This window comes from Sarcophilus harrisii, chromosome 5 (genome assembly GCF_902635505.1).
Source record: "Sarcophilus harrisii chromosome 5, mSarHar1.11, whole genome shotgun sequence".
In the NCBI taxonomy this organism is placed as follows: domain Eukaryota; kingdom Metazoa; phylum Chordata; class Mammalia; order Dasyuromorphia; family Dasyuridae; genus Sarcophilus; species Sarcophilus harrisii.
Window position 1 is genome coordinate 240,049,941 of NC_045430.1, and position 24,221 is coordinate 240,074,161.

Below are 24,221 nucleotides of genomic sequence, written 5' to 3' on the forward strand. Positions count from 1 at the left end.
GAGAGAGAGAGAAGGAAAAAAGGAGAGAGAGGAGAGAGGAAGAGAGGGAGGGAACAAAAGAGAGAATAAATTGAAGATAATTTCAGAGGAATGATACTAAGGTTTGGGAAGATTGGAAAAGACTTCTTGAAGAAGATGGAACTTCAGCTGTGACTTGAGAAAATCCAAAAGGTGGAGATAAAGAGAGAGTTCCAGATATGGGGAACAACCCCTGAAAATATCTAGAATCAGGAGAGAGAATGTCTTGCCTTAGGAACAGCAAAGCACATAATGTCACCTAACTACATACAAAGTATGTAGCAGGGGAAATATAAGAAGACTAAGTAGAAATCAAGTTATGAAGGTCTTTAAAGAAATACAGAAGGTGTTAACTTTGATACTGGAGGTAAAAAGAAATCACAGAATTTTATTGGTCAAAAAATTTTTATTAGTCAGATGATATGGACAGATTTGTACTTTAGGAAGATCAGTTTGATAGATGAATAGAGGATGAATGTAGGATGATGAGGGAATGAGTAAGGGAGATTATTCAGAGGCTAGAGTAACAGTCCATGTGTGACACAATGAACCCCTACAGTGTCAGAGGAGAGAAGGAGATATGTCCTCAAGGTTACAAAGATAGGAACGATAGGATTTGGCACATGATTTGCGAGGGGGATGAAAGTAAGGAATTGAAGATAATTTAATGGGTTTTGAGCCTGGTTGAAGGAGAAATGGTTGTATCCTCAGGAATAGTAAGAGAAGTCAATGTGGTAGAGTTCATGGGAGAAGCAAAGTTCAGTTAGGGGAATGTTGAGTTTAAGATTATCTATAGGATATTTAATTCCAGGTGTCCAAGAGGCACTTAGAAATGTGAGATTGGAGGCACAGAGAGATGTTAGGGCTTGGGATGAATGGATCTGAGAACTATATGCACAGGGATGATAAGTAAACCCATGGAAGCTAATGAGATAAGAACAGAAATAATTTAGAGGGAGAAGAGAAGATGGCTCAAGAATGAGTTTTGGAGACTACCCATAACTTGGATTGAGATTCAACAATAAGTATCAGAGGTGAAATTGAAATTCAGTGCTTTCTTACTCTAAATCTAATGCTATACCCACTGCTTTTCATGAAGCTAATAAAATAATATTTTTATTAATCAACTTATAAATATTTATTAACTACCTGCTATGTTCCAGGCATAATGCTAGGCAGTAGAAATATATATAGAGAAATTATTATCCTTGCCTTAAGAGATTAATATTCTATCAGGAAAGTCAACAGATGTGTATATGTGTGGATATATGTGTTTGTATGTTCACACACAAATACATACATACATATGTACAATGGATGTATAAAATATATACAAGTTAATCTTGGTATTGAGAATACACTAGTAGGTAATAGGAACAGGAAAGGTTTCATTAAGAAGTTGATACTTGGGCTTTTCACTGTCTTTTCTTTTATCAATAAGGATTCTTAGAAATATAAATCAGGTGAATTTGATACACACTGATTTTGGCCCAAAATCAGATGTGATTGTAGATGAGATCTATCATTTGTTTGCTTGGTTAGTGAGAGTCCTTAACAGCTTACTTCTGACCTAGAAATAACATGAGTAAGTACTTTGTTGTTCAGGTCTTAAAATGCAGTAGTAGTAATGAACAGTAATGGCCAAGCAGCTGGAGAGACTGATTTATCAGACAGTGACCAGAGTATAAATAGATAATGAGGCCAACTGACTTCCTGAATGGAGACGTGAGCAGATATGGGTCATGGCCAATGTTATCCAGCTAAAGACAAAAAGCATCAAAATGGTTGCATCCTTAGATCTGGACCAATTAGAAGCAGTGCTACGGTCCCACATATACAAAAGGGCTCTGAAATCTGGATCCTCCAATTTGGGCCAGCCAGTTCTGTATAGACTAAGACAAAAATGAGACCAATAAGATGAATGAATGTTGAGCTCATTTTTGATAATGAAAAAAAAATTCTCATTGATATCTGCCAGGTGCTAGGGGCAGAGAATTGGTGACCCAGAATATTGTAGTGCAAAGATAATTAAGAGAAAGACATTTCAAAATAAAAGCAATAGAATTAACTGATGCACACTCTAGTTTCTGTGTGGATAATCTCCAACAATGAAGAATGAGATCCTCCTGAGCCTGAATAATCTACATTTACCAGCAACCCCTCTCGGTCATGTTTTTGACGATGAGTTAGCTTTGTCTTCAAGCAGTAGGTGCACAGTTCATTGCTAGCCAGTACATGAAATCTTTCCAACTAAGTAGGAAGTACTCTAGCTTGTACTCTGCAGGAATGGCTTTGAGGAATTAATCACCAAGCTCTTGTTATGTACCTACAGTGTGCCAGGAACTTTGCTAAGTGCTGGAAATACAGTTACAAAGGATGAAACAATTCCTATTCTGAAGTTTACATTCTAATGGGGAGAGTAACAAGTATATCTCAATATAGATAAAAAGATGTATGTACACATGCACACAAATATGTGCATGTATGTATATGTTCTGAAATAATTCGGAAGAGAGGGGGAGCAGGCACCAGAGCATTAAACTATAATGGAAAAAGACTTAGAAATAACATGAGAAATAGACTTAAGAAGAGACAAATATATTCCTAAACTACAACTTTATTTTTAAATACATTTTTGATATGTTTTATTTTTATAGCACCTAAATTTTCCATGTGCTTCTCTCCTTCTTCCTCCCAGAAAGCTATTCTATGTAATAAAAATATCTCAAAAGAAAAATTTTTAAAAGAATAAAACAATCAGCAAAACTGATCAACACATGAAAAAAATGAAAATACACGTTATATTCCATATCCATGGATCCCAGGCTTTCATCAAGGAGTATGGGAAGATGCCAAGATCATAATTTTTTTTTAATGTTGATATCTTTTGTACCTTCTAATTTAAATTTATAACTCATGGCATGGGTAAAAGGAATTCTGGGTAAATGATGTGTCCTCGGCAGGTCAGATGAGAGACTGATTCCTTTTACCTTGTTAGTTTGGGAAGACTTCTTGGGGAAGGTGAATTCTAATTGAGGTTTGATTCCAAAGAACTTGTCAAACAAATATGGGTAAGTTCTAAGAAGATGATTCAACTTGAGAGGACTAGAAGAAGCAAGGTAGTTTGGGGAGTTTGATAGGGGAGATTTGAGTGGTGGTACATAACATTTTTATTGTTGTTTAGTTATTTTTCAATCTTGCCTAATTCCTTATTATGTTTTTTTTTGGGGAGGCAAAGATACTGCAGTACTTTGCCATTTCCTTTTCCAGCTCATTTTACAGATAAAGAAACTGCAATAAATAAGGTTAACTGACTTGCCAGACTGAGACCAGATCTGAACTCAGGACTAACTTCAGGCACTATATCCACCCACCTAGTTGTCTTATATAATACAGAAAGCATAATATTATTTGCTTTAATATTATATTTGGCTTATGTTATATATAACATAATTATATAATATGAATATATAATATAATATATTATATACTATTTATTGTTATGTTTGCTTTTAGTCTTATAATTTGGTTTGTACTTAGTGAAAATACACTAATAATATATAAAATATATGTAAGTACAAATACTAAGCTAAACTTGGAATTACATTTAAATCACCATAATGATTAGATGTTTACTTCTAATTGTATTTTACCTTATAGTTATGTGTGTACATATCTTATTTTAGTTTTTGGATTGTAAATACAATGTATTACATATAGTAGAAGCTCAATCATTATTTATAGGATTTGAATATTCAGAACATGACAAGGCTTATTTCTATGCCTTGGCTGACAATCTATACTAAAACAGCTTTGCTGATGTGGCTGTGAGAAATTCCATTAAATAAGAAATCTTAGTTTCTCACTGAATTTACAAAGTTCTGTCCCTTTAGGGGTTTGTTTAGCAAAGATATTTTTGATAGGTACAGTATTTATGTGTTGGAATAGTATGGTAAAATGTGCGAGGAATAAGGTGGAATAGATAAATAGTGCCTTATTTCAATATATCATAATTTAGAGGGAAAACTAAAAGTTTTTGGCACTATAAGCTGAGCTGCTAGAGAGCTGAGCACCTACTTAATTAATTTCAGTAGGAAGCTAACAGATGGTGACTTCCTTTTCCCAGTGATTAGAGCAAGGTGAGTTCCTCTCCAATCTAGTCTCAAACTACTTTTCTTGCCCCCCTTCTGTGTATCTTCTCCAGGGATCTCTGAAGACCCTCCCACCTCAACCCTACTAAATTGGGGGCAAATTTTTTGCAACTCACTTTGCTAATAACTCTAGTGCACAATATTTCTAGATATAAGCAAATGAATTTGCATATACCATCAAATACAGAAATCATTTCATCCTTTTCAAAACATAGTGATGGTAGCAATACACTAAAGTCCTTCTCTGGTACCTCATAGAGTGTGGAGGTGATCCAGGGTTCTTAAAAGCTTTGCCAACAGAATATAAATCTGGCAGGGCCCTTGTTATCCATCATGCTCTTTGTGTTGAGGTTTTCTTGGCAAAGATACTGGAGTGGTGTGTTTACTTCCTTTTCTAGCTTATTTTACAGATAAGGAAACTGAGGTAAATAGGGTTAAGTGACTTATCCAGGGTCACAAGTTAGTAAGTATCTAAGGATGGATTTTCTGACCCCAGTGTACTATCTATTGTACCACCTAGTTGTCCCTTAAAAAGTTCTACTAGAAAAAAATTCAACTATTGGCCCATTCATGATCTGTAGGTTCCTGATGTAATTTTTCAAGAATGGCAACTCATGAAGATCAACACTTTGCTCAGATATAAAGGGGTTATGGTCAATGTTAAAGCACCTGGACAAATACAAAAATCATAGATGTTTAAATTGCTACAGCAATTTAACTTTAGAAACTGGGGGTTTTGTTTGCTTATTTTGGTTTTGTAAAATGTTTCCTGTAGGGAGCTTGAGGGCCAGAGACATAGACTACCTTTCCTGGCCACCTGGCCTCCTCTGCCCATTCTGAGATAGTACTAGCTTCTTGGAGAAATGGAAGTAATGGGATGAATAGTAGATAAACATAAGATGAGGAGAGGGCAGATACATGGTGCAGGATGGGAGCCACTGAGGAATTAGTATCTTGGATGAGGCAGAAAAGAAAAGTTTGCTTTATAGTAGAGGTGAAATGTTCAGTGATAAAAATATCAGGTGTTGAGTGGGCCCAGCTAGAACAAACAGCCAAAAAAATTCTTTAGTTAGCATGATATAAGTGAAGAAACAATGGAGTTCAGAGAGGAGCCAACTTCATTAACTTAGCTAGTTTTATTAATGCTATAAAAAGTAATTTTAAAAATTAACTTATTTTAATGCTTTTTGGGATCTATATCATCCATGTGCGTACCATACCATCCTTAAAAGAAAAAATGCAAATTCGAACACTATCTCATTCTGTGCAATTTTTGCCCATGTTTCCCCTTAAATTCTCCATAAAAGAACATGCTGGGGGACTTTCTCTAAGGCTTTAAATATTAAAAATTCACTTGATTAAAGTTAAAATCTCTGAACTGGAAAGATTTATTTCCCCTTCTTCCATGCTTGAAGCTTGCCAATTTTCACAGACAACTGCATACATAAAAGAGAGAAAGGAAAATCCTCCCGGTCTTTTAGGTTTCAGAACTTTTGTCCTAAATGTAAAGTGTGATGGATCAGGAAAAAATGAAAAATTGGAAACAGGGCATTAAGTTGAAAGGATGGCTTAAGTTAAGTTTTTGAGGAGTGTTCGGTGAATGGAGAAGTAGGCTGATATAGAGCTAGCCAATGAATCTTTTCTTTTCTGACCTGAAAGCCATGAAAACCAATGGTGAAGCCATGATAAAAGTGTGGCCATTTTTTCATAGCCTTCTGTTACATGTCAATGGGCAGAGGAAGAATATGCTTGATGGATAGAGCAATGGACCCAGAGTCAGGCTGAGCTGTTTAAATTCATCCTTAAACACTTACTAGCTGTGTGACTCTGGGCAAGTGATTTAATTTCTGCCTGCTTCAGTTTCCTCATCTGTAATATGGAGATAATAAAAGCATTTACCTAACAAGATTGTTATAAGAATCAAACAAGATAATAGTTGTAAAAGGTTTTGCAAAATCTTAAAGCATTGTATAAATTCTTTTTGTTATTATTTCCAAAGACATTCAGCATTAGGAGTAGGAGTTTATAACCTTTTTTGTGTTCTAGATCCCTCTGACAGTCTGGGGAAGCCTTTGAAGATCCCTTCTTAGAATAATGTTTTTAAATGTATAAAATAACTACATAGGATTACAAAGGAAATCAGTTATATTAATGTATGGTCATTTTGATGCTTAAAGGAATGTTCATGTATTCCACATTAAGAACCTCTGAACTAAACTATGCTATCTCTCTATTAAAAAAACAATAATGATTAAAGGAAGTTAATATTTATTTGTTCCCTAGAAAAGTTATTGTAAATCAACAGGCACTTATCTTAATTCTTTCTTTCTTAAAAATGACAAAGGAAAAGAATTGAGAAGGACCAGGACTGCATCATAAATTTCCTGATTCAGTTTTGGCTGTGAACCACAGTTCTTACATAAGGTTTCCCAGGAGAAGTTAAGACTTTCAGAAGCCCCTTTCAGATCAAAAATTCTGTGATTCGGGTTAGAAAACTGATTCTGAACAATTGACCATATTCATTGTGTCCCTTTCATTTGGATAATTATTTTTCAAACAAGTTAATTTTTCAACCTTGAAGCTCACATAGATAAATAAGCTATGATTATTTCAATCAAATATCTCTCTCGAGCCAAAATTCAGGCCAAATAATGGAAAACAGTTTCCAAATATCCACTTTTATTTACTTAATTGATGCAAAATTTTGATTTCATGAACAAAGAGAAGTCTTAGTATGGAAAATACCTCCACAGATCTGGGATGGGCAGCTCAGTCTTATTGTTTTTGTGGGGATGCTAAACTGTTAAGTGATTTGTCCATGATCATAAAGAGCACATGTTAGAAGGAAATTTCCTGGCTCCTTTCCCCCCATCTACTATTTCCTCTTGGCTAATGTTTTGTCTCTGAACAAAGCCTGATTTTTCTAGGTGATCACTCAGGTTTTGTTTCCTTTTTACTGGTGTGTTTTTACTTAAATGAACAAAATCAAACATTATCTACTGTCTTTCCCACCTTCCACTGACTTCACTCTTTTGTTTATTAATGTTTATTTTGATAAAAATAATATGTTGGCCTTTAAATACAAGAATACAAAGAATTAAAATCAATGCCTTCAGTTAAAGATGAGTGCTTCCTAAGGATAGCTAGCTGATCACTTATTGTTAATAGTTATGAGGAATATTATGTATAAAGGACAAAGGGTCCTCTCAGCCACCTGCTTTTCTTGACCTTAAATATAAGAATTTATATGAGATTTCATGCTATGTACTGAATATATGAAGTTACAGTATAATTCATCTTGTTCATTAAAGTTCAATTTTCTAGGAATATAAGTTTTAGTTAGTAAGAGCTTGTACTGTTTACTGGCTAAAATTTTCCAGAGAGGAGGTTAGGAAACCCTACCCTCCTCTTTTTAATCAGTTGTATGATGATAAAAGATATGATTTTTTGTTAAAACAAAATGCCTATGAAAGCCTGCCTGTTGCATTCTCATAAATATTTGATAGGCATGAAAAATAGGAAATAAATAATTAATAAAAATTAATTTTATTAATAATGCAAGCATCATTTACCGAGTCAATATTCCATATTCCATCTCATTAGTTTCTCTTGATTTTGAATATGTGTCTTCCTCCATGGAGCACTGCTCCAAACACTTAAAACACCAGATGCAAAGTGGAGTTGCAAGAAACAAATAATTATGCATAACAACCATAGAGAGATTGTGCAAATAGTCAATATCTTGCCAAGTAAGGATGATGACATTTCCTTTGGATCCAAGGTGTGATTTTTCCCATTCTCTCCCTAGAGGAGCTAGTGTTGCAAAGCAGATAGAAAGCTGGCCTCAGTACCAAAATCAAGAACTCTGGAGTTGCAGTACAGCCTCTGACACATATTGCTGTGACCCTGGGCAAAAAGCTTCGACTCTCACTGCTCTTGTTAACTCTCTAAGACTATAACCTATAGAAAAGGTATCTACCTCTATTGGTAGTGGGAGTTTCCTCCTCAGGGATTTCTCTGTACCAGTGATACTAGGGGTCCTCAAACTTTTTAAATAGGAGGCCAGTTCACTGTCCCTCAGACTGTTGGAGGGCCGGACTATAGTAAAAACAAAAACTTTGTTTTGTGGGCCTTTAAATAAAGAAACTTCATAGCCCTGGGTGAGGGGGATAATCGTCCTCAGCTGCCGAATCTGGCCCCCAAGGGCCGTAGTTTGAGGACCTCTGACTCTAGACCCTCTTCCTCATTAGAGGATGAGAAAATATGCTTCACAAATGAGAAAAGAAGTGATTGGCTCTGCCAAAATGGAAAGTGATCAAATTGGATGTGCCCATTGATCTGCTAGAGCCAATAACCCCCTTCCTCTCATTGCCCAAGCACAAGTCAGTCACCTGTATACAAGTTAAGTGATATCATAAATAATTTAGACTTACCTTAAGTACTGTTCTCTTTAGCACTGACAACTTTCCTACCAGCCCATAAACATGTTGGAGGAACCTGTGATTTGTTTCTAGGTATTGCAAGGCATATAAGGGATGTCTCACTGAGGAACATCTCCTTTATCTTGGATCCCTTAGGAATAAGATCTTAGCTTCCATCTCATTCCTGAGGTAAGAAAAAAAAACCTTTAGGTATGAGTGGTAGAAGATATATAGTAACCCTCCTTCCCCAAATAATTTGCCTTCTATCCACTGGCCTGAGCTTTGCTTCTGACAGAAATTGTCAAGTCGACAAACTTTTTTTTTGAGGCAATTGGGGTTAAATGACTTAGTTTCCAAAGCTGGATTTGAACTGAGGTCTTCCTGACTCTAGAACTACCTGATTGTTCCTCAATGAACATTTATAGCACTATATGTGCCAAATACTGTGCAAAACTCTGGGTAGCAGAATCCAGGGATGCTTATAATTATTAAACTAGAGGTTGGATGCATGGAGATCAGTCCCTTGAAGCTCCATGTGTATTGTGGAAAAGGAAAGAGCATGAGAAAAAGTTTCACCACTGTCATATTCAGGGGTCATCAGAGGAAGGTGAAAGATGGCAAGGCAATTCTTTAACAAAGTTTAATTTCTCACCATTCTTCAGCTCTTTACATAGCACTTTTTTTACATCAAGTCTGGATCGGATATTTCTGAAAAGCAGCTATCAGGAGAAATGAACAAGACTAGAAAATGTGAGGTGCAGAATAGTGACTAAGGATGGTCTCTATGTCCACAAATATGAATTGTTATTATTTTATTATTTTAAATAACAAGTTTCCCTCCAGAAGATTACTATTGCTTTATATAAGAGGTAGCATAAGGTAGTGGGCAGAGTTCAGGAGAAGTCAAAAAAGAGCTGTGTCTGAATTTCTGCTCTGATCCTAGTTTTGTAGTCAAAGGGGAGTCATTTAAATCTTTTGAACTCAGGTTCTTCCTCCAGAGAATCTGGGGAGACAGGTTTTTTCTTTTGCTGGCTGACATATGGCATCAATGCAACTGGACTTTCCTGCTAGCACAATAAAGGTAGATGGGTGCAAAACCATGACTCAACTCATTCACTGTCCTTTTTTAAATAAATTTGGGTGCTAAATCAGAGATGTTCTTGGGACTTCCTAACCTTACATCAGATAATTAAATATCTATAACAGAGGGCTTTGATCTTCTCTGAAACACATGAATGGAAAGGACTTAAACATGGAGTTTGGGAGAAGTAGGCTGTCTGACTTTAATTAGAAGAATATGGTAACTATGACTAAAGAGTCATCACTCACCCTATCCTTATCAGGGAGAGGTCATGACATCCTAAGAGGGTAGAGCTGAGATGGTTGTTCATAGTCTGGAAGAAACAAATCCAGGATCTATTTATTATCAGGGAGCAAGTGCAGGGGAAAGGAAAGGGTTCCTTAGGGAATTCTAAAGGAGACTTTCAGCACTAAAAAAGAACCTCAAAAGAGAAAGGGGCCATAAAAGAGAAAAGCAAAATTATTTCTATAGTTCTCATGTACCATGGGGGATTCCTCTACTAGAGGAAGTGCTCCCCTTATTACTTAGTTGACAGTTATCTTTGAAGCAATCTCTTGCCCAAGTTGTTGAAAACCAATCAGGATCTGCTAAACCATCCCAGCAAGTTGCCATAGTTTATGTCCAGTTCCATGTAAGACACAATAGTCCAGAAAATCAAGGGTTTTCCCGATCCCCTCCAGTACAAGGTCATGAAAATGTGACTTGAGAAAACAAGGGTCAGTTGATGTTGAAGGATAACAGGAAGAGAGTCTCCAAGAGAGTTTCATGGGCTAATCACTCTGAAAAAAAAAAAAAAACTTAATGTTGGATATAATTGCTGTGGCAACTTGGAAGCCCAGCACTCTTTACTAGTAGAGGGAAACAGGAAATACTGTTTCATTACATGTCTGTAAAGACAGTAAGACTTTTTCCCTAATGGCCTCCATTTGGTCTCCAAACACTGCGATCCCACTAGACTTGGTTCTTGCTGCTCTTCCTCATCTGTTCTCTCTAATTCAACATTGCTTTAGGACAAAGGTTCTCAGCCTTTTTTGTGCCCTAGACCAATATGGTAAAGCCTACATCAACTCTCTCAGCATGTTTTTAAATGCATAAAATTATAAGGAAAATCAATTAATTAAAATATATTGATCAAAATCTGTATTTTTAACAGGTACTGGCACTTCTTGTGTTTGGAGCATCATTTTGGGAACTGTGGGAAGAAGAGTGAAAAATAATAAAATCATGAGCGCTGGTCTTCAGAAAATATAGCATGGGAGGTGTTCGAAATTTTCTATGTGGCTTGAGGCTGAGCTAAAATTGTTTGACCCCACTTCCTGCAACATATCCAAACTAAAATTGATGGAATTACAATAAAAGCTCTTTGGGCTTTTGGTAGCTGGGTAGAATTGAGAAGTGCAATAAATTTGGGAAAACCAAATGACATTGATCCTGGTATAATCAAATTAATCCTTCTTTAATTATTAAGAACACTAATGTATCTAAAATTCAATCCAAATCAATAAAAGAAGCAGGCTTTTTGGCTAGAGCCAGAGCAAAGCATTTGTGGCCTCAGGCAAGGTTTAAAAGCTGTGCTCCTTCCTTCCTCCCACCATTAAAGTGTGAACAGTCTTACAGCTTAAAAATTTAGTAGGATTTTTTTTTTTTCAATTTAGAGGTAGAGTGCTGTAGTAGGATCACAAGAAAATAAGTTACTTATTATGGTTGCAGATTTAATAATGATTGCAATACAGCTTTTGTTTTAATGGCTTCAAAGTTATTGATTATATCATCAAAACCAAAGAATTTTATAGCCTTGTACTACAGATGATATTAAATAATTTAATATTATTTTTAGTTATCTCCTTTCACAGGATACAACAATAAATAGGAAAAGTTTTTTTTAAGTATTTACTGGTCTTCAAATTCGTATAGCCGTCCTGACTCAAACATTTATTAAGTCAAGTCAGCAAGAATTTATTAATAACTACTTACTATGTAGCAGCAGTCACTGTGCTAAGTACTAGTGCTAAGTAGAAAAGCATTAATAGGCATTAACAACTCTCCAAGGAGCTTGCATTCTAATAGAAGGAACAACTTGCAAGGAACTGTGTACATACAAGTTATATATGGAGTAAATTGGGAGTAATTTCAGAACACAGGAAGAAGGGGTAAGGGAATGTTGAGGATCAAGGAGAAATATCTCTAACAGAAAACAGTATTTTAGCTGAATCTTGAAGGAAGCCAGGAGGTGAAGAGGAGTAGAGAGAGCATTCTAGATTTTTTTGGACAGCCAGTGCAAATGCAGGCAGACCAAAAATATGGTGGTATATGTGAGGAACATCAAAAAAGTCAGTTTTTGCTAGACCATAGCATTGGTAGAGAGGAATAAGGCTGACTCTTCTTTGTGGCGGGAACTGTGTTGGGCTCCTGGGACACAGAGACAAATTTGAAAGTCTAGATCTTAAGGAATCCAGGTTATATCAGGGGAGACACCAGGTACAAATATAAGTCTATATGAAACAAACAGCAGGCAATTTGGGAGAGGAGGCTGCTCAGCAGCTGTCAAAGTCCACAAGTGTAGCCCTCTGCCAGATGGCCCTCCCCCCAAATTAGATGAGATTCTGTTCCAGGCAACTATAAAAGTTTAAAGTTCTCTATTTCTAAAAATATGCTCATGTATTAAGATGTTAGTTCTTTTTCACAACTAACCTGTGTGTAGCTCTTTGTTTAATTCATCTAATTCAGTTTTTTTGAGTGTGAAAGCAGATTCACCGTTGTACTCAACTGTAACGTCTCAAATTATCAACACTGGTTGGGTCTCCTGTAGGTGCCGCGCTTCCTAAAATTTTTTTTGATGGAAGAAAAAAATGAAAGAAAAATAAGCAACAAAACAAAAGCAATCAAGCAGTGACAAATTGGTTTTGTCTATTAACAAGTATTTTCACTTAGTATTAAAAGACATTTCCTCAACTCTAACATAAGCTGAAGTGAAATTTTATGAGAAATCTCAATGGAATTTGAAGCTCTATCTGCTTTGACACTCACATATGGAAATAGATGAATTTTTAACATTGCAAACAGTTTAGCTGTGAAATATAACAAGGATCTTGATAGTTGAGACAGAATTTCTTTAGCAACAGAATGCTTCAAATATCAAATCTTCCTGTGCTCTATCCACTAAGCCATGCTCTCTCAGGACTTTTCCCAGAAGCTAAAATTTATTTTGTTCCTGGACTCTGGACCCATGTGGGCAGACTTTGACCTCTTAAACCATCCAGCAGTAGCCTCTGCTTTCTATTCACTCTACCATCAAAGGGATGATGGAGACTTGCAGGATTTTCTAATTCTTCTGCAAATTTCTTTCCAAGTCATACTAAGGCAATAAATATTGACCAACAGCTTACTATCTACCAGGCATTGTACTAAACACTGAGGATACAAAAAAAGAATAAAAACAAAAACAAAAAACAAGTTCCTACCTTCCAAGCATTCACAATCTAATGGGAGAGATCACATGCAATTGTTCACATAAGGTATATACAGTGTAAATGCAGACTAATTTAGAGAGAAGGCTCTGACATTGAGGGACACTGAGAAAGACTCTTTGTAGAAAGTGGGATTTTAACTAATATTAGCTAGCATTTATAAAGCAACTATGTGTTAAGGATTCTCACCACCACCTGCAAGGTAGGTTCTATTACCATCCTCACTTTAGAGATGAGGAAATTGAAGAAAGCAGAAATGATTTGTCCAAGATTACACAGCTAGTATGTGTCTGAGGTCATATTTCAACTCAGGTCTTCCTGATTTCAAGTTCAAGTGCTCTATTCATTATACAACCTGGTTAAGACTTGGATGAGAACTGAAAAGAAGAGGAAGAGAATTCTAGATATGGGAGATGGCCAGTGAAAATTCCTGCTGTGTACTAAATAGTGTGTCTTGTGCTGTGAGAAACAGCAAGGAGCAATGTCACTGGATTTCAGTTGATTTTGTTGATTGGTTGTTTTCCTTTGTATTTGAAGAGGACCAAAGTGACTTCAATAGGTTGGAATCAGGGTATAGTGTGTCTGACTGTGGCCAATGAGACCAATATAAGCTCAGAATACTCTACTGCAAGTTGAGCACAAATGATCTGAACATTTGGAGTGATGTCTCTGAATTTGCACCTCTTATTTCTTTTTTCTTTTCTTTTTCTTTCTTTTTTTTTTATTGCTGAGCCAATTGGAGTTAAGTGACTTGCCCAGGGTCACACAGCTAGGAAGTATTAAGTGTCTAAGGTCACATTTGAACTCAGGTCCTCCTGACTTCAGGGCTGATGCTCTATCCACTGCAATGACCAGCTACCCTATACATCTCTTATTTCTTTTGAATTTTTTATTTGCTTTACTCTTATTTGCTTTACTCCTAGAATACCTTCTTTGATGTGGGCACATGAAGGGGAACGTGTTAGAAAACTGAGTAGTTAATAAGGGGTTAGATTGTGAAGGTTTTAAAAGCCAAACAGAGATTTTTATATTTGATGCTGAAGAAATAAGCAGCAATTGGAGTTTATGGAAGAATGGGGTGATATGGTCAGATTTGAGCCTTCCGAAGATCAGTTTGACAGCTGAGTGGAAAATAGGCTAGAATGCAGTGACATTTAAAGCCCAACTAGAAGTTTAGGTGTTGCAGGTTAATGAGAGATAAGTGAGAAACTCTTCGGCTATTTGTTCACATAATATTATCAATGTATCCTCGTAATCAAGGAATATTTTTGAAACTTTCAATTTGTTTTTAGATTAGTTTTTTTTTTCAATTGTTAGGCATTTTAAAAAATTGTCTGTTTTTTTTTAATTGTACATCTCTGCTAATTTGTTCCCTTAGTTCAGTTTGATTTCAGGTTTTAAGTGTATAAAAAAGTGAAAAAGCTACATGATGAGGAAGATTTTGGGCCGTTGATCATTTCTGGATTTGCTAACATGTATCTAACTATCACTGAAAACCTTAAACACTGATGTGATTTGTAAATTCAAGGCTTTCATTGCACTTGATTTTGAAGACAAGTATGTTCCTAACTAACCTTTAAGAAAAATGTGTAATGTTTTCATTAACATTTTCCCCAGTGTCTGGGATTTGGGGAGAAAAGGTGACAAATTTTTGTAATATGCTGAACGATTCATGAGCTGCATTATTCCAAGAAGTTTCATTTAAAGTTACTAGTTTGAGACTATGCTTTGCATGTGGCACAAGCCTGAAAAATTCATTTTCCTGTAGAATGCTCACTTGTACTCCATAATATTTACCTTCCAGGTTTGCTGAGCTGGCACAGTCTAGTTATGTTAGCATGTTAACCAGGAATAATTTGTGGAAAATGTATTATACCATTCTACTACCCAATTTTTTAAGTGCATGAATGAAAATGACAAGATCCTCTTTTACAGAAATTCTTCTGCTTATACTAGTGATATATTCTCAATTATTTCATCAATTAGGAGATTCTTATAATAGGCTTTTTTAAAACATTGGGTTTTTTGGGGGGGGAGTTCCAAATTTTCTCCCTTATCCCCTTTCCTTCTTGAGATAGTAAGCAATATGATATGTTATATATGTGCAGTCATGTGAAACATATTTATACATTAATAATTTTTTTACAATAGTCTTAAAAGAGATGATAAGAGACCGAAGCAGAAAGAAGGTTTTGTGAGTGGGCAAAGAAGCACGGATGTTAATGATGTGGAGATGGGATTGACAAGAACTGACAGATGATTGCATGTGGGAATGTAAAGGAGAAGGAAAAATGAAAGAATGGATTATTTATTAAGGGCTTGCTATGTGCAAAGCACTGTACTATACACTGAAAATCCAAATGGAAAGTTGAGACAGTCCCTTCTTTCAAGGAGCTCACATACTAATGGGAGGAGACAACTCAAATGGAAGGTTTCAGCTTCAAATGAGATGGAAAGATCCCATAGTCCTTGAGGGTGCAGCAGCAAAGCAAATGTTATTTTCACTGATAAAATCCTATCAGTTTCTCATGTTAAACCATTTGATAGAGCCAAGGATTTGAGCAGCAAGAACTTCCTTTTCTGGGTCTTCAGTAATTGTAGCTTGTAGCCCCTGCAAAAGCCAACCCAGTCAAGTCAACAAGTGTTTGTGAAGTGCAATTTTGTCAGGCTGGATCTCCACAGGGGTTGCTTCCCAGGATGATGCCCGAGGGCACCAATCTGGAAACATTGTTATTCCCAAGGCTATTGGAAGAATGAAGGATTTCTCCAATTAGGAATCTGAGAGACTGGAAGGTGGTACCTTCAAATGAAATAGTAGGGCTTGATGAGAGACAGATTTAAGGAGAAAGATAAAAGATTGTATTTTGGATGTGCTAAATTTTAGGTTTTAATGGAACATACATGTGTAGATTTCCAGATTCTGCAGCCTGTGAACTATTTTTGTATACAGGGATTGCTCCTGCCCACCAGGATGCACCTATGCAGTTGGATGGGACCTGAGTCCTTATATGTCATGCAATCACTGAATAAACTAGTAAGCTTCGTTCTGGATGGTTTTTGAATTGCCTGTAGACAGGATTTCATAGGTGTTGCCTAATTTAAGCATTAATATTTGTCCATGATGGAGTATCATTCATGTTTAGTCAACTAGAAGGATTTTCCTCACATACTGCTCTTTCTGAAGTCAGTCTTTTGGCTATTGACTTATTCATTATTGTTGATTATTGGATGTTTAGAGGAAATCATTTTTGAAATTAAGAATCATGTATGTGTGACAGATAGTACTTGCCTAGTATTAATTATAAACTGCAAATGGATTTCATTTTTTTCCTGGATAGTTTTTGTGTCGATAGTGGTACATTTCTGTTCTTGCAGATTCTGGATGTCATTTCTGTGTTCTGCATTTGGCATTGAATAAACATTCTGATGCTCCTGTCAACACAATACAAATATCTAGTTATGTAAAAAGGGAAACAGATTAATGTTGTTTGATTCTGTGTTTATTAAAACTTTGACAATTTTATGTGAATACAGTCCATTCCAACTTAGTGTCACTATGTTATCATCAGACAACCAGAATGTCTTTTATTGTCATTTTGTCATATTTTATTGTCATTTTCTGTCTTTTGACTCACGATCACTTTACTTTTTGTGACAAGAATGAGGTAGGTGGATAATGGAACACCGTCATATTTTTTGGGCATCCATCAATAGTTGTTGCTTAAAGAAATGGAGATAAGAATGCAGATTGATATTAATGTAGCTTAAAATTATAAATCAGCTTATCTAATAAAGGAAATGCGCTGGATTCACTGTCAGATTTGTGATATGTGGGCTCTGCTGAACTGTACAGTTTTTTTTCAGAGTAGAAACATATTACAACTAAGAAAAACATTCAGACACATTGGTGGCAAGTCATTTACCTTGTTAAGCATTAGATAAATAAAGGGAATTATCAGTGGAATACATTTTCCTCATCTTGTATATCCATGAAGATAACCACAAATTAGCTATCCTAACTTGAAGTCTTCACTGTCAAACATATAAACTGACTTATCACAAAATAGATCCATATGCGAAATGGAGAACAATGTTTTCTGGCATTAAAGATATTGCTCTCCTCAGTCACTTATTAGTTCTACAATTTTGGACAAACCACTCTATGCTTCATATTCCTCATCTGTAAAATTATGGTAGCTCATAAGGTTCTATTGGGAGAACTCAAATGAGATAGGTATCTAAAATGCTTTGAAATCCTGATAAAAATATCAGCTATTATTACTAGAATTATTAATTTGACATTAAAATGTAGTCATAGTAGCAAAATTAGTAAAACAGCATTAATATATAAGTATTAAAAAGTTTTTTAAAAGTCTCATTGTAATTACTTCTTCCCTCCTCTCTGCTCAAGAACCTGTAGCCCTTTGGTTAAAAAAAAATCTATATTTTAGATTAATTTTATATTATTTATATCTCATTATTCTATAATAACATTTTATATTATTTATATATCATTATTCTGTTATTTAAATGCTCATAAAATTGGTTTCCATTCAACTTCATCTCAGAACACTGCCCTTTATAAACTGTCCAACAGACTGTTTAATGACTTTCCTTTCTGTGCTCTCTGCATTTCCACCCAACATCACCTATTTCATTCATAAATTTGTCTCACAGCTCCATGTATTGAGAACTTTCCCTTCTTTATTTGGGTGTCACCTCCCCCCAAAACCTCCCCTTATTCTCCCTTATTAAGTTTTCTGATGCTGCTTTGAACAGACTTCATCTAGGCACTTTCCATATTAAACCTTGTGTTATAGACATTGTCTTAGCTTTCCTTCCAAATTATAAATTCCTTGATGGCAAAGTGATGGTTTTCATCTTCCTTGCACTCACCTAAATGCCTTATATGTTCTTGATTTGTGTGGTGCTGTTATGTTGAAATGTTGAAATTCTGTTTCTAGGATACTTTTATTTATTTGTTTATTCATTCATTTATTAGTTCATTCATTCATTCATTCATTTTGGAGTAAGAGGAAATCAGACACAAGTCATTTGCCCTGAGTCACATGGCTAGTAAGTTTCTGAAATGAAGTTTGAATTCAGGTCCTTCTGACTCCAGGGCTGGTGCTCTAACCCCTCTGTCATCTAACTTCCACTAGGATACTTTTCTAAGAAACATCCAGTGAGAGAAGATGTTGCCCACAGGACTTCATGCTGCAAACATTAATTTTAAATGCCATGAAGCAAAACCATCAAATTAAAAACAAAACAAAACAAAACAGCCCACAGCGTAATAGAAATTCTGTAAAAATTTTAAAACTCCAAGGGAAAGGGAGGAGCCCTTTCCCTACATAATCAACATTCAGTTCTGAGACATTAAGGCTTTTCCTAGGAGATAGATTATTAATTTTTTTCCTTCTGGTCATATATGTTCTAAGAAGTTTCCTGGAATTTCAGCTAAAGATTCCAGATGTTTAAGCAGTAATTTTCAACTTCTTTAGTTTTTTCTCATATGGGAAGGAGTGGTTCAATAGGATAAAAATAACAACTACAAACAGCAACAAAAGGAATAATAATAAATAGCTTTTATTTTATGCTTTAATAAAGTTTGCAAAGAGCTGTACATAAATTGTCTCATTTGACACTCAAAACAACTATGGGAGGTAGGTGCTATTATTGTTCCTATTTTACCAATAAAGAAACTGAGGCAGGTAGAGGTTAAGTAATTTGACCAGGGTCACACAGCTCTTAAGTGTCTTAGGTCAGTTTTGAACTCAGGTTTTTTTGAATCTAGGGTCAGTGCTTTATCTATTCTCTACATCACTTAATTTCCTATATAATATAGTCTAATATATTAGCATAATATAGTATAATCCAGTAGGATTCATGTAAAAATACAACATAAGAGAAACATACTTGTATAATTGTGATATCAGTATGGACCCCCTCCTCCATTGATATGGTTGATAATTTGTGTCATGTGCATATTAATTAAAGGTATTTGGTAGTGGTTGTGGTGGGTGCTTAGCTCAGAGATGAGAAGCTTAAGGATGAAAGCAAGTATAGTTAATTACGACTGATAAATGATGGAAAACTAATATAATTGAGTTGAGAGACACAGTTTTTTAAAGGAAATGGTATTTTTCCTGATTACAGATTCTGAGTTACACAGAATGGACAGACAAGGATGGATATCATAGGTGGGAGTTTTCATGCAAGAGTATGGGTTGATATTTCCTCTTATTTTATGCTTATCTATAATGTAGTTTTTATTAGCTCCCAGTTTAACTTTGATGGGAAAATCTTTGAGGATAATAAGGTAGGATAAAAGGAAATATTAATTTAAAGGGTCTAATTTCTTGAGAAACATTGGGAAATCTGTTCAAGACCTTTAATAATTGGCTCCTCCCTACCTTTTCAAGTCTTGTTACTCCTTTCTCTTTCCACGTACTCTATTGTACACCAATGACCTCCTTCCTGTTCCTCCATATACAACACTTTATATTTCACTTGAGCATTTTCACTGGCTGCTCCCCATTCTTGGAATGCTTTTCTTCATCTATGCCTTCTGACTCCCCTGGTTCTTTCAAATCTCAGATAAAGTTGTAATTTCCATAAAGGTTTTTCCCAGTCCTCTTTAATATTAGTGTCTTCTCTCTTTCCCCTTAAACTACCTCCAGTTTATTCTGTATATATCTTATTGGGGGTTGCTAGGTGGTAGAGTGGCTAGAGTAGCTGGCTGGAGTCAAGCAAACTCATAGTCTTGAGTTTAAATCTGTCCTCAGACACATACTAGCTGTGTGACCCTGAGTAAGTCACTTAACTCTATTTCAGTCTCCTTTTCTGTAACAATGAACTGAAGAAGGAAATGGCAAAGTACAATTATAGTTAGATGTAAGAGAAACAAATGAACAAAAATATTGTTTGTACCTGGTTTGCATTTTGTCCCTCTCATTAGACTATGAGCACTTTGAAAGAAGGGACTTTTTCCCTTCTTCTTTGTATCCCCAACACTCAACACAGTTCCTGGTACAAAATTAGTACTTAATAAAACCTAGGTGATAAATTTTTGAAAGTGTCCCCTCAAAAAAAAAAAAAAAAAAAAAAAAAAAAAAAAGAAAGTGTCCCCTCATCTTTCTTCGCAAATATTCAGTTATGTTTGACTCTTTATTAAAACCCCATTTGGGATTTTCTTGACAAAGATGCTAGAGTGATCTACCATTTCCTTCTCCAACTCATTTTTACAGATGAGGAAACTGAGTCAAACACAGTTAAGTGACTTGCTCAGGGTCACCCTACTGGAGAACAGATTTGAATTTAGGAAGATGAGTCTTTCTGATTCCCAGCCTAATGCTCTTTCCACTGAATCACCTACTAAGGGAACAATTTTGACACTAGGAAGAAGTCAACTTGTTTTAATCTTCTGTGTTGTTTAAGGACCACATTGAATTGTTCTACTCATCAGAATACTTTTAAAAGACAATGATGATATGAATGTTTCTTAGTTGATTAAATGTTTTTCTACTGAGGTTACCTAGTAAATAACTCTTGTCTTTTTAATATTGCAGAATACTCATGTTGACCAGGCGAGCTTCCAAGTTGATGCTTTTGGATCAACTTTCATCCTCGATGTTGTACTTAACCAGTAAGTATTTTGCCACCTGGGAATGGTTTTTTATGATCACACTAAATTAACCACCTGATTTTTTTGTTGCTAAATTGCATGTTCTAAATATTCCTCTTAATTTTCTTCATTATTAACACATCAAATTCCCATTATCAGCTCCATGAAGTCAAGGACAGTATTTTTATGTGGTTCTGTCACCCATGATGACTTCGTAGATGAATGAATAGCTATTGAATAAACTTGAATTGAAAGGTTAATATAAAGAAATGAATGCTGGAAGCTGGTCAGATATAATGTAATTGAGGATTGGAACCATAACTTGTGATTTCACTATTAAAGAAAACCTCTCTAAATGCAGGTTCTTCTTTGTAACTTGTGATCTTTGTAGCAAAAGTTAAGAAATTCACTAGGATCACAGAGCCAGTGTATGTCAAAAAGAAGTGAGACTTGAATCTGGATCTTCTAGTTCTGGGGCTAAGTCAATATAGTTGAGATTAGAACATAATTTAGTATTATAAAATTACAAGACAAGAGTCATTTCAATTTTTGAGCTTGTTATTTCAAGTCCTAAGGGATATAGATGATATATATGTCTTTATATGTGTGAAAAAATCTTATCTAAATTTTGCCTTTCCCTCAGTGCCTTGAATGAGGTCCTGCAGGGAGAAGAGCATTTTATAAATGTTTGATGTTATTTGTATTACTCAAATTTTATGATGTTACACTGCTGGTTTCTGGGTTGAGCTCCGATAAATTCTATGTTCTTCAGAGAAATGTATGAAGAGCTATTGCAGGAAAACAAAGGAGGAAATGAAAGAACAAACCAAAGTCTAATGGTCATAATTATGAGAAACCCTTTGATGAGACAGTCATTACTATAGAAATATTGACATTACAACAAATATGGAGGAAAATTATAGTTGAAATTGATGTTGACAGGATTGAGAAAGATGAAAAGTATATTGTTCTTTGAAGATGGAACTATGCTGGATTCATGCTTATCCTCTATGCTCCTTACTTTAATTATAATAGCAATTGTGATTCAGTAAATATATTTTTCTTCACTTAGATGGAACATTTTGTACTTTGGTTTTATGTTGGTTAAAAACCAAAAAAGTGAAATGTCTACCATGTTTCTTAATAGGGGCTTCCAGTGAAGTGCTGTTAGTGCTCATAAATTCTTAAAGGGAGGCCGATTAGATTAAAATTCGTATTTGTAGATGGACTCCACTTACAAGTGGATCCTTTTATACTGGAGTAGAAAGGAACCAGTAAGTAACATTTTTTATTAAAAATCTATTTAAGAAATAAAGTTGATTTATAACCAAAAGACTCACAAAAAGAATTGTAATAATAAGAGTTTCAATTTTAAGTAACTTCCATAGATGGCAGATGTAGAGTAGAGAAACGTTAAGAAGTATGATTGGTACAGCTTCCATTAACATAATGAGGAAAATGACAAAACACAACATCTAACACTTAATAGGGTCACACCTATAGTTATGTAGTGTCAAAAAAAATTAAAAGCATATGATGGCCTAAAAACAGCAGCAATAATGATAATAATTGATTACATTTATATAATACTTTAAGGCTTGGGTTGAATTATCTTATTTGACTTCTCATAATAGTTCCATGGGTGAGTAAAGGGTATTAGATAATATGAAACAAAGAAATTCATGGAGACAGTCTGACACTGGAAAAGAGCTTTGACTTGGGAGGCAAAAGTTAATTCTAGATTCACATCCTGACTCTGAGATTTTCTACTTGTCTGATCTTGGCACAATCTCTCAGGACTCACAGCCTCCTAGGGTTTGATTTTATCATTTGTAAAATAAACCCTTCTGGCTAGTGACATGGGATCCTGGTATTTTCTTGCCCTACCTGGTCTTGACTGAGATATCCAAGCTGCATTCATTTTTTCTTCTAAATTATTTTCCTAAATATAACTGAGAAATGTAAAATAAAAGTGCTTCCTTTAAGATTTCATTATATTTTCACAAAATGTCAAAGAATAGGTATACAATTAAACTTGAAAACTTCCACTTTTGTCAAACTCTAGGATCTCATTTATTTTGACAAGGAGGTGAGATTGAGGGTCTTGAAGTCTGCACCACTGGAATAAAATCCCCAAATTGGGACAAGTTTGAGTCCATCATTAGGCTGTTTATCATTTTAGAATTAACCTAGGCAACAGCCAGAAGCTTGGAGATCAAATGATAAAATCAGAGGTCCCTAAAGTATTAAATAATTTTTCTTAATTTGCGACTTTCATAATTGTATAGTGGAATTTACCACTTGGTGGAAAACAGTTCATTCTTATATTCAGAATAGGGACCCTAATATGTGATTTCACTGGCTTAGAGAACTCCATCTACTGATGTAGGTCAGTACTTTCTCTGCAACTTGTAACATTTGAGAGTTGTATAGAGTTAACAGAAGTTTCTTCTCTCTATTTCCCAGGATGGCAAGAATCAGTTTGTCATAAACGAGATTTGACATCAGCACTTCTGGGTTCTAAGATCAGCTTTAGACCCTATGTCATGCAGTTTTTTTTATAATGTGCTTAAAATGGGAGAATTGTTGTTTAGTCCCCAGATCATGAATGTTTACTTTCTAAAAATGTTTTTGTAAGTTAATCATTTGTCTTGTAAGAGAAGCAGTGTCCACTCTGCCTAGTGGACAAAGAGCCCACCGTGGGATCTGCCTGAACTCAGTTGACAATCCACCTCTGATACATATTAGTGGTGTCCCTCTGAGTGAGAAAGCCTCTTAATGATCCAGGTTCCTCACAGAGTAGGTACTTATTTTGATTTTATCTGTGAAAGTTCCTTCAATCAATGAAATCACAAGTCTGATCCAAAGAAAAAGGGGGAAATAACCAACTATTCCCATAACAACAAAAAAGTCTTTCTTTCATTTTCTGACTCGTCCTTTGACCTTCTTCTCTTAACATCTTCATTCTTCTCAGTAATTTTCCAGAGTGGAAGCCCAGAGTAGAATTCAAACATGGTGGGAATTTGCAGGTAATGTTTTCAGGTGCTACATGAGTAGAGTTTTATAGGAAGTTAGATAGAAGAGGAGCAGAATCAGATAAAGCACTGGGAATATATCAAACTACTTGCAAATGGGCAATTCCAATCTTGCTTTCCTTCTTTTATGCAAAATCTTTTTTTTCCCCCCCAGGCCATTATGGTTTCTGGAGCAAAATTACCTCTTCTTAGAGGTAATTTTCAAAGAAGCCTGGGGAAGGGGTCTTGGCTTCACTGGTTATACTTGGACTACAGAAGAGTCCCAGGATGGCCATGAAGGCTCTATGTAATTGGCCCAAGGTGATGATTATGATGGTAGTAAAAAACCCAAGTAATCATCACACCAATGTTTATAATAATTTAATGCTGCCTATGATGGGACAATAAGACACAATAAATCTCTCACCATAGGTGAGAATAG

At 35.4% G+C, this 24,221-nt stretch overlaps 1 protein-coding gene across 18 annotated transcripts in view; it reads left to right on the plus strand.

The window, feature by feature from the left end:
- The window catches only part of ADAM22 (ADAM metallopeptidase domain 22), a 254,828-nt gene that overhangs the window by 38,167 nt on the left and 192,440 nt on the right, over positions 1–24,221 (plus strand). For all 18 annotated transcript variants that reach the window (XM_031939952.1, XM_031939953.1, XM_031939954.1 and 15 more), the window contains exon 3: positions 20,710–20,786. In XM_031939952.1, the coding sequence (XP_031795812.1) occupies positions 20,710–20,786 (77 nt within the window). The remainder of the gene's footprint in view (positions 1–20,709; positions 20,787–24,221) is intronic.